This window comes from Podarcis erhardii (genome assembly GCF_964252035.2).
Source record: "Podarcis erhardii genome assembly, chromosome: 5".
Classification (NCBI taxonomy): domain Eukaryota; kingdom Metazoa; phylum Chordata; class Lepidosauria; order Squamata; family Lacertidae; genus Podarcis; species Podarcis erhardii.
In genome coordinates, this window is record NC_138509.1 from 96,449,146 (window position 1) to 96,460,372 (window position 11,227).

Sequence of the window (11,227 nt, forward strand, 5' to 3'; positions counted from 1 at the left end):
AAGACATGCATGTGTGAATGCAAGACATGGAGACTTTTTCCAGAGCGCAGCCTTACCCTGTGAAGCAGTGGGCTGCCGTGAGGACCCAAGCATCCCCCACTAGCACCCCACCGCACATCAGCTCTCCGTTGAGCCGAACAGACACCAGCCAAGGCCACGCGCCAGGCCAGGCTTTGCTGCCTCCCACGATCTTTGCCTTTGCCATCGTTGCATTGGGAGGTGGCACCCCGCGGTGCCCACAGAGCCCTGGCAATTGAAACAAAAAGGAGAAATTAGGGGGCATTGTGGGGCGGCTGTCAGGACTCATGATCATAGTCCAATAGCTGGACCTGGAAGATTCACAACCAAGTCTCAGTTCTGCCATGATGAACTCATTTGGGGGCAAACTGCCATCTCTCCACAGCCCCAACTCTGAAATGGGAAAAGGAAGCCAAGTTCTAAGATTTCACAGAAGCACTGAAAAAGTACAGAATGGGTAGCTGAGCACCAATTCCGACTACAGTGGTACCTTGGGTTAAGAACTTAATTCATTCTGGAGGTCTGTTCTTAACCTGAAGCACCACTTTAGCTAATGGGGCCTCCTGCTGCCGCTGCGCCACCGCTGCACGATTTCTGTTCTCATCCTGAAGCAAAGTTCTTAACCCGAGGTAATATTTCTGGGTTAGCGGAGTCTGTAACCTGAAGCGTCTGTAACCTGAAGCGTATGTAACCCGAGGTACCACTGTACCTGGTAATCTCTACGTTCAAATTATTATTATTATTATTATTATTATTATTATTATTATTATTATTATTAAAAGAAAGCTAATATGGGACCTGGAACTGTGCATCTGATAAAAGTCTCAGAAGCCATTGCACTGCAGATAAGATTTTCTGCATACTGCCCTACACGGCTCTCCCTGCATACTCATGATCTAGAAAATGCTGAATAAACTGGGGAACACAGCATCAGTTGCATGCTACAAAATTGTGCAACTCCATTCGCATTGTGCAATGCATACCAATTGCAGTTTTCTGCTTTGCTTTCCCCTAGCATAATGTATTTCTGTATGCTACAATCAGAAACATATGCATTTTTATGCACATTTTACCCTGGCATGTGCATTTCTGGACACATTGCCTGCCTGTAGATATCAGACTGCCAAATCTGAAGAAGGGTGAATTTTGAAGGACTGCGTATCAGTTCATGTACTGTTTAGGAAAGTGTGGATTTGGCACGTTCACCTTTGAATGCGAAGTGGATGAAATCCCCTTGCCAAATCAACAACCCTAAAAGTATGACTTGGTTGGATCCCCTGACTGCTAGGACCCAGACAGTGGAAACCTCTCCTTTTCCCCAAAACCTATGGGCAGCAATCGCACAGAGCACAGCAGTGGCTGCTTTGGGAGGGGGAAACAGCGGTCTGTGTGCTCATGTAGCTGTCAAGCTTCATCCCAATTAACAAGGCGAGTGTTTTGTCCCTGGAGAGCAGTGCTCGGCCCAGTGGCCCTGTCAGCGCCCAACGCTGACCTTTCCCCTTGCAGGAAGCATTGGAAAACATATGCTGGTGCATGGGGCCCCCGGAGCCCTGTGGCGCTGAGGCTGTCAAAGGGAATTGAGAAACAGTGATGCACGTGAAGGAGCATCCGCCTGGGAGAGGATTAGCTGGGCCAGAGCCTCCAGGGATGACTTTCGAGCCCTGCTCCATCCCACTTCTGGGAAGGTGGTATTTTCTGTGACTGCGCCAGTGGTGGCAACCTCACCTGGATCGGACTGGTCTGCTACTGTGTTCAAATAGTCCATGTCGCTTTCCAGCCCTGCAAGGGGGGACGAGGGAGAGGGGATTAGACGGGCCATCATAACAATATAATATGTTGGGCGGCTTCCAACGTAATATAAAAATACAGCAAAACACCAGACATTAAAAACTTCCTGGCACAGAGCTGCCTTCAGATGTCTATATAAGAACATAAGAAAAGGTTGCTGGAACAAGCCAATGGCCCATCAAAGTCCAGCATCTTGTTCTTGCAGTGGCCAACTGGATGCCCAGAAGCAGTTTTCAGCACCTTCCCCTCCTGTGGTTGCCATTGACTGGTGCTCAGAAGCATTGCTTCCTCTGACTGCAGAGGGAGAGCATAGTCATTATGGCAGTAGCCATCCATAACCCTCTCCTCCATGAATTGGCCTAATCCTCTTTTAATGTCCTCTGGTTTGGTGGCTATTGATCCATAGCAAGGATCTTGGCTCAGGGATGGCTGGGCAGGGAGGGGGCAAAGGACACAACACAGCAAAAGAAGACACAGATTGGCATATGAATCACATCTGCCAATTACACGTACAGATGAAAGTTTCAAAACAATTCCTGCAACTTGCATAGAAATGCACCTGATCTTGTTGCACTGGGACCAAGCAACCCACGTGCGGCTGCTTAGTCTGCTGCCGAGGTGCTCACTGTGGATGTCAAGGCCCCTATACTGTAGGTCTCCTTTAAACCAAATTCAGGCCTTCAAACAGAGACCTGTTCTCCAGCAGCCCTTCAAGTAGGGGGCTGGTTCTCTTGGAAGCCAGAGACTCAAATGACAATTAGGAAACCCGACTGGGAAACCAAGGGCTTCTCTTCCACCAGGGCTCTAAAGAGCGCAATAGGTTGTGCAGAGCACGCCAGACTTCCCCCAACCTGAGGCCCCTAAATGCTTGGGACTACAATTCCCATCGGTCCCGGCCGGCACGGATGGGAGTTGTAGTCCAAAACCTCTGGAGGGCATCCATTGCTGGCTGGGGCTGGTTGGGGTTGTGGTCCAAAGCACTGGGAAGGCAGGAGAGTGGTGGAGGTTGCACTGGGTGGTGGTCCCTGATCCACCATCACAAGCCACAGTGAAGCCTCTATCATACAGCGCTAGGTGCAGAGCAAGGCCAGAGAAGCATAAGAAGCACCCCCCCTCCCCGCCTTGGCCTCCCACTGGCATGTCACTCACGGCATTCCTGCAGGCGGAGCTGGCAATGGCTGACCATGAGGCGTATGCAGCTGTCGGGGGAAATTTCCTGGCCTGAGCAGAGGCGTCGGTATGGAGCACACGCTTTGCTGAGGGCCCAGTTCTGGGCAGGCTGCTCTGGGATGGCCTGGGCTTGCAGGACGGCTTCACAGCTGGGCAGGGAGCCCAGGGGCAACTCCGAGGCTGCGGAGAGAGGAAGACCTAGAAGCCCACTCCCAGGTCACCCCAAAGTCCTTTGGATGCTCTGAGCGAACCAAAATCTCCTCTCCCACCCCACGCGTCTTATTGGATGTCGAACAGCACCCACCAATGATCAAAAGGTGGCTTGGGGGCTTGCTTTATCATTTGAAATATTTGCCGCTTCTCTATTTATTTGTTTGTTTGTTTGTTTATTGCATTCATGCATTCACCTTATTCTTCCAAGGGTATCAAAGTGGCATGTAAATGGTCCTCCTCCTCTGCATTTCACCCTCACAATAACCCTGTGAGGTAGTTTAGGCTGGGAGATGGTGACTGACTCCAAGATCAGTGAGCTTCATGGCTGTGTGGGTTCCCTGCTCCTGAAAAGCAAGTGTGGGAATTTGAACCCGGGTCTCCCAGGTCATATTCCAATGCTTGCTTTTCAGGAGCAGGGAACCTTTTTCCACATGAGGGCCACATTCCCACTCTGGGCAGCCTAAGGAGAGGGCATGGCTTAGGGAGCATTCCAAGGGCCAGATACAGAGTCCTGGAGAGTCACATTGGCCCCCGAGGCGTGAGTTTCCCTATCCTTCCGTTGCTTCCTCCCCTTTCTGGTGCTCATGCCCCTGCACAGCTTTTGGAAACAACAAGGCTCTCTGGATGAAGGGTCAGGATGCACTGAGAGATCTCAGGCTGATTTTCAGTAGATGGGGCTAAGGCCTGCCTAGCCTAGCAGCCGAGTTAGGTGGCTGAAATTAAGGAAGCTGGCCAAGGCAGGCGCGGACTTTTGTGCAACAGGGCTGTGAGCTCAGTGCATGCTCAGAGGCACCCTGGTTTTCCTCCTGCTATTCTGCCTATAATTCTTTTGCACCTGGCTCTGTGGTTCATAGATGTTGGGGTTCTAGTAAAAGTCATGTGGGGACCCAGCAATGCCCCCCAAGAGGTTGGAACAGGGGAAACACTTACGGACACATTCCCTGGTCCGATTGCCACAGTTCCCAAAGAGGCAGAGCACGCACTCCTCACATTCCTGCAGGCGTCGCGCATGCTCCAACAGCGCCCCTTCCAGGGACAGCAGGGCACTCTTCATGGCAGCTTCCAGCACCAGCGTCCCACGGTTGGACAGAGCTGCAAAGGGGCAAGACACAGAGAGGCTAATGTTAAGCAGGGGAAAGGGGGTGTTTTTTGGCGAGGGGGAGGGATCAGCAGTGGAAGCGGTGAAGGAATGGGTTTCCAAAACCCCAAAACTGTCTGCTAAGGAGAAATGGGGATTTTGGTGCAGTTTAAAAACTGTCTGCACAGTCAGTTTTTGGGTTTTGGAAACCCATTCCTTCATTGGATGCTTACTCCTTCCCCTGCCAGCCGCTTCTCCCCTGCAAATGCCCACCACAGCCATTTCAGGGACTGGGAGGCAGCCTGCTGCAAAGAAAAAACATCTTACGGAGTGCATTTATAGAAGAGAAGGAGTAAGTGTGGGAAGGATGAAGCTCCCCTACTCCAGCCTGCTCATCACCCACTGCAAATGGGTGCAAATGCACCCTCTCGCTCACAGGAACCGGCAGGCTCGTTTAGGGAACGCAACCTTTTTTGTGGCAAGGTTGCCAACTTCTCTGCCAGGGTTTGCAGCTGTGTGTTTACAAGCAGCTTGATGAGCAGGGATGAGTGACAGAGATGAGTAGGGGGCACTTGGCGGGGAGTGGAGGAGACCCACACTTTTACCACCTGTGAACATCAAGCTGCAGCTTAAAGGCACGGCCACAGAGTCGGTGGGGAAACTGGCAGCCCTACTTTGCGGAACTGGTAAGATTGGAATTCAAAAAAGTACTCAGAGTCTTTCCAGATTGTGGAGGGTCCAAACGGAAAAAAAGAACATGCAGGTGTTATGAACCGGCACAAGTAAAGAGAAACAGGTTGGGACCTGCTGTCTCTGCCTCCACAACTTCTGAAAAAACTGGTGTAAGTACAATAGTCCACAAAGTAGTCTCTATCTGTGCAATTGAGGTCTCTGTTTTACTAACCTGTGCACATGCAAGCTATTTCAGAAGCTGCAAAGCAGGGGAGCAAATCAGGCACGATCCCACTCTACACAGGCTCATGTGTGTAGTCCTTTTGTCACCATTAAAAACACTCTGGCTGTTATCATTGAGAACATAAGAAAAACCTTGCTGGGACAGGCCAATGGCCCACCTAGGCCAGCATCCTGTTCTCAAAGTGGCCAGCCAGAAGCCTGTGGGAATCCCTCGAGCAGGATTAGAGCGCAAGAGCAACTCTCCCCTCTTGAGGTTTCCAGACACTGGGATTCAGAAGCGTTGCTGCCTCCGATTGTGGAGGCAGATCACAGCTCTGTGAATTTGTCTAATCCTCTTCTGAAGCCGTATATGTTGGTGGCCATCACTGCCTCTTGTGGGAGTGAGTTCCATAGTTTAACTATGTGCTAAACTGTAAATATTTTAATTATTTAATGGGATTTATATACCGCTTAATCATCCCTAAGTGGCTTATATAAAATATCAAAAGTTTTGTTAAAAAAAAAAAATACTGGGTGTTCAAAATAAGTGGAAATGACTGGCAGAATCCGAGATCTGGGAGAAGAGTTGGTGGAAGAAGACTGGAAGAAATTTAAAGACTATCTGCAGAAACATTATAAAATTAATGAATGCTAAAATGATGTTGGATTGGAAATAAGTGGTATTAGCAACAGAGTTAAAAAGAGTATGCAATAAGTGAATTGATAATGGGTGAAAATATAGAGTTGTGATATGTTACGATATAGAGTTAAGATAAATAGAGTTAAGATAAATAGAGTTAAGATATAGAGTTAAGATAAATAAAAGAGGGTAAGGATTTGCTGATCTTATTATGTAAATGGAAATACAAAAAGGGAAGGTGTGAGGAGGTCAGGAAAATAAGGATATGAGCTTTAAAGTTAGCAAAAGAATAATGGATTTTTACTTTTTTCTTTTTCTTTTTATCTATTCTTTGTGTTTTTTGTATTTTTGTGTTTTGTGTTTTTTCTTCTTTGTTGTATTTTGCTAAAAACTTTAATAAATATCTATTAAAAAACAAAACAAAATAAGTTATTTAGAATGTATCAAAACATAAGCAAAATTAGCAGTTATTAGAAATATATGTATGCATAATCAAAGGAAATTACGTGTCTGGGAAGGCTTCCCTAAACACTAAAAACACTACCATGAAGGTGCCTGCCTAATAGCAATTGGGCAGGGAGTTCCACTGTGAAGGACCGATTCCTTGCAAGTGCAAAACAGACATCGATGTGGGACTGGCAAAAGTATATATGGATGTTGCATAGGAGTAAGAATTGTCAACAGTTTAAAAAAACAGAGCAAACTGGCCCTGGTAATACCTTGGAGCGAAAACGACAGGCGTTGGGAAAGTGGCAGTTAGGGCAGTCAGTTGCTGGCTCCAGCCAACTTCCCCGTTTGGCCTGGCTGCATTCAATTTTTCTTATTCCCCCCCACACCCCCAAGTTGGCTTGATCTCTGTTACAAAGGCGAAGGATTTCCCAGAAGTGTTTGGCTGAGGGCATCTGGTATCAAATAATCCCAGCGCCCTCTGCCAAACTGTGTCTGCATTCACTTTGCAGTGACGATCGCAGAACCGAGAGCGAGGTGCATGCCAGCATACATACATGGAACAGATGAAGATGGAGAAAGTCAAACTAGAACTAAAGGCACCAGGTGGCTGGGCCATAGTTCGGGGGGGGGGTGAGCACCTGTTCTCCATGCAGAAGGTCCCAGGTTCAGTCCCTAGCAGCTGGGGGGGGGGAGTCTTGTATGAAACCAGGGAGAGCCGCTGCCAGTCAGTGCAAGAAATACTGAGCTAAATGGGTCATTGGTCTGACTCAGTAGAAGGCAGCTTCCCATGCTCTAGAAGTGTGTAGGCACATGGATCTACCATGCATAGAAGAGGACTGAAAACATGGAGAGAGAGAGAAAGGAGGAGACATAGGAAGATGCCATATAAAGTCAGGACATTAGTCCAGCTCTGTACTGACTGGCAGCAGCTGTTCCGGGCAGACGTCTCTCTCCCTGACCAACTGGAGATGCCAGGGATTGAGCAATGCCCTGCTGCTGATCTTTCTCCAACGGGAGAGAGGCCATGAGTGCAGACAGGATAGGAGCACATGAAGCTGCCTCATTCGGAGTCAAACCAATGGTTCACCTAGCACAACATTGTCCCCACTCACTGTCTGCAACTCTCCAGGACTTCGGGCAAGGGCATTCCCCAGAATTGCAAGGGCATTCCCCAGAATTGTACAGTTGGAAGGGACCCCGAGGGTCACCTAGTCCAACCCCCTGCAATGCAGGAATCTCAGCCAAAGCATCCCTGACAGTTGGCCATCCAACCTCTGCTTCAAAACACCCAAGAAAAGAGAATCCACCACTTTCCGAGAGAGTCTGTCCCAATGTAAACAGCTCTTACTGTCAGAAAGTCCCTCCCCCCGATGTTTAGTCAAAATCTCCTTTCTTATAACTTGAAACCATGGGTTCGAGTCCTACCTTGTGGAGCAGGAGAAAACAAGCTTTCTCCCTCCTCCATGTGAAACCCCTTAAGATATTTGAATATTGCTGTCATATCTCCTCTCAGTCTCCTTTCCCAGGTTACCTGACGATGCTGGGACTGAACCCGGGACCTTCTGCATGCAAACAAGGCTACAGTATGCCAGAAGTGTCCGTTCTCCTTTCGCTCCCTGCTTTTACTAGTCTGGTACAGTGGTGCCCCGCAAGACGAATGCCTCGCAAGACAGAAAACTCGCTAGACGAAAGAGTTTTCCGTTTTGGAGGTGCTTCGCAAAACAAATTTCCTATGGGCTTGCTTCGCAAGACGAAAATGTCTTGCGAGTTCCTGCGGGTATTTTTCCTTTCCCCCCCCTTTTTCTAAGCCGCTAAGCCGCTTATCTGCTTATCCGATAAGCCGCTAAGCTGCTAAAAGCCGCTAATAGCGCTAATCCGCTAAGCCGTCAATGGGCTTGCTTTGCAAGACGAAAAAACCGCTAGATGAAGAGACTCACGGAACGGATTCTTTTCGTCTTGCGAGGCACCACTGTATCAAGCCAGAGAGCTAGTGGCTTAAAGACCCAGTGTTGGGGCAGGGAGTCCCAGGTTCAAATCCCCCCTCGGTCTGCCAGGGACTCCCTAAGGCAGCCTTGGGCAAGCCATTATGCATTCAAGCCCAGCCTTCCTCTCCCCATTTGCGAACATGGGGTGGGTGGGAGACAAATACTGCTAGTCTGCTTTACAAGACTGTCATCCAGATTATGGAAACAGCCAACGTGAAGCACTCTATAGCAGTCTATGAAATACGGCCACAGCTCAGTGGTAGATCCACCTGTTTGGCATGCAGAAGGACCTGGGTTAAAAGAACCTGGACGAGGAAGTTACCAGCCTTATTGCATCTCTGTATCGAGAATGAACAGCACCTGTTGATTTTTTATCTGCAGTAAAAGGTAAAGGTAAAGGGACCCCTGACTGTTAGGTCCAGTCATGACTGACTCTGGGGTTGCGGCGCTCATCTTGCTTTATTGGCCGAGGGAGCCGGTGTACAGCTTCCGGGTCATGTGGCCAGTATGACTAAGCTGCTTCTGGCGAACCAGAGCAGCGCACGGAAACGCCATTTACCTTCCTGCTGGAGTGGTACCTATTTATCTACTTGCACTTTGATGTGCTTTTGAACTGCTAGGTTGGCAGGAGCAGGGACCGAACAACGGGAGCTCACCCTGTCGCAGGGATTCGAACCGCCAACCTTCTGATCGGCAAGTCCTAGGCTCTGTGGTTTAACCCACAGCGCCACCCGCGTCCCTTTTATCTGCAGTACCTCTATTAACCCCCCCCCCAGAAGTCATAGGGGATGTGGGGTAACAACAGTGTCCAGTTCAACAGCGAAGCAGCTGCTCCGCATGCAGAAGGCCCCAGGTTCAAATCTCTGAAACAACCAGTCAAAAGAGCCTGGAGTTGGGAAAGGGGCTGTGCCTGAGCCCTATGGTGTCTACAGGAACAAGGGAAGCAATCTGCCCTGCACTGAATCACATCACTGGCCCACCTGGCTCTGTGTTGCTTCCACTGACCGGCAACAGCTCTCCAGGGTTTTTAGATGGGGGCGAGGACACCCCAAAACCTATTTGGGGACTACAGCAGCCAAAGCTGCTACCCTGAAACCTCTGCTCCTGAAACCTCTGCTGCGCTAACCACTGCACGACACTGCCTGCCCAAGCAGGGCGTGTCATAAAAACCAGGTGCTCATTGAGCCATTAAAATAAAGCTGCATGGCTTGACATGGCTATATCGATATTTAGAAATAAAAAATGATGACTGAATCCAGGTCGTCCCTCTCCCAGGCGGACGCTGCTTCTTACCTCGCAAGGCGCCGGGGGGCATCGGGCAGAGCTCCTTGCCCAGGGGGGCGGCCAGGGCCCGATCCACCAGCAGCAGCAGCAGCAGCAGCACCAGGGGACCCATCGCCTCCGGGGCGGCGTGGGGTGCGAAGGAGGGAAGAGGAGGAGGAGGAGGAGAGGGAGGAGAAGGAGCCTCCCTTTCCCCTCGGGGCCAGCGGAGCGGCTGCCGCCGAGGCCGCCCTTGCGCGCCTATATGCGGTGCCCTCGGGGGTGGGGGGACCCGCACAGACGACGACGCTCATGGTTGTGTTTTTTTTGTGGGGGGGGGGAGCACACCGAAAGAATAAATGATAATAAATAAATAAACGCGAGAGAATTCATTCATTAGGGCCGGCAGCGGTGCCAGGCGAGGGTCCTGCCATCGGGGCGGGGAGAAGGGGAGGCGCAGGAGGGCTTCATTAGGGGAGCCCGGCCGGGCCCTGGTTCAGCCCCGCTGCGCGCCGCCGAGGAGCAGGAGGAGGCGGAGGCGGCCGCCGCCGCGCTGAATGGGCCCTTTGTGAGCCCGGGCGGGGGCCGGCGGCCATCAAAAGGCTCCCCGCTGAATGATCAGAGGCGGCCCGCCTCGCTTGATCATGCTCGCGCTTTTGTCCTCGGCCGCCGAGCGCCGTGGCCTCGGCTGAGGGGAGAGGAGAGGCCGGGCCTCCCCTCGCTCGCTCGCTCCCCTCGGCAAAGGCCAGGCCTGGGAGGGGAGATCCACGAAGCAAGGCCTTGTTCCCTCACACGAACACACACACACACACGCGTGTCAAGTGCCTAGCGTGAACCTGCGCACAGATACACGCGCAGGCCTCCCTAAGCGGGCCGTGGCGCTTTCGCCGCCGCCGTTACGCCACGACGGGCGGCCGCCTCAAAGGCGAGGCCCGGGGCTGAGGCGCGAAGGCCGCTTGTGTGGTTCTGTGTTAGGGCACGGGCCTCCATTTCTTTATGTGCCGCCTTTCGCTTCAAAGGAGCCCCAGGAGAGTCTTTTCACCCGTTTCTCCCTCCTCACACGACAACCCTGTGAGGTCGGTTCGACCAAGAGGCGTGACTGGGCCAATGGCAGGACTGTCGTGTATACACAAAGCATCCAATGTGGGGACAGTAATAATAATGCAACAAAACAACACCACCATAAACTGGCTTATAAGTATAAAACCAAATTTACTAGAATAATAGCAGGAATAGAGATAAGACTTGTAACCATTCAAGCAACAAACATACTAAGGCGCCATGTGCAAAACAAAGCCTGGAGATACTGTAAACATGGAGTGGATAAATGTACAACTGTATCTTAACAAGTTACATGTGCAATCAACGTTATACAGACTGTATAAATGAACCGTTCAACAAGCATCTAGATCAAGGGAAGGAATAGTGCCACTGTATTCTGCTCTGGTCAGACCTCACCTGGAGTACTGTGTCCAGTTCTGGGCACCACAGTTCAAGAAGGACACGGACAAACTGGAACGTGTCCAGAGGAGGGCAACCAAAATGGTCAAAGGCCTGGAAACGATGCCTTATGAAGAACGGCTAAGGGATCTGGGCATGTTTAGCCTGGAGAAGAGGAGGTTAAGGGGTGATATGATAGCCATGTTCAAATATATAAAAGGATGTCACATAGAGGAGGGAGAAAGGTTGTTTTCTGCTGCTCCAGAGAAGCGGACACAGAGCAATGGTTCC

The 11,227-nt window shown here is 50.5% G+C and overlaps 1 protein-coding gene across 4 annotated transcripts in view; it reads right to left on the reverse strand.

Annotated features, from left to right (window-relative positions):
* The window catches only part of PRSS56 (serine protease 56), a 29,839-nt gene extending 19,371 nt beyond the window's left edge, over positions 1–10,468 (reverse strand). For 2 of the 4 annotated variants that reach the window (XR_014156702.1, XM_081862350.1), the window contains exons 1-5: positions 9,530–10,467; positions 4,120–4,281; positions 2,956–3,156; positions 1,744–1,797; positions 57–246 (exon numbers count right to left, since the gene is read on the reverse strand). Coding sequence is in view for 3 of the 4 variants with exons in the window: in XM_081862350.1 (XP_081718476.1) it covers positions 57–246; positions 1,744–1,797; positions 2,956–3,156; positions 4,120–4,281; positions 9,530–9,632 (710 nt within the window). In the remaining variant the exon portion in view is untranslated. Of the gene's footprint in view, positions 1–56; positions 247–1,743; positions 1,798–2,955; positions 3,157–4,119; positions 4,282–9,529 lie in introns of all 4 variants that reach the window. The other 2 variants (XM_081862351.1, XM_081862349.1) reach the window with 2 other exon arrangements.
* Positions 10,469–11,227: the final 759 nt, after the last annotated feature.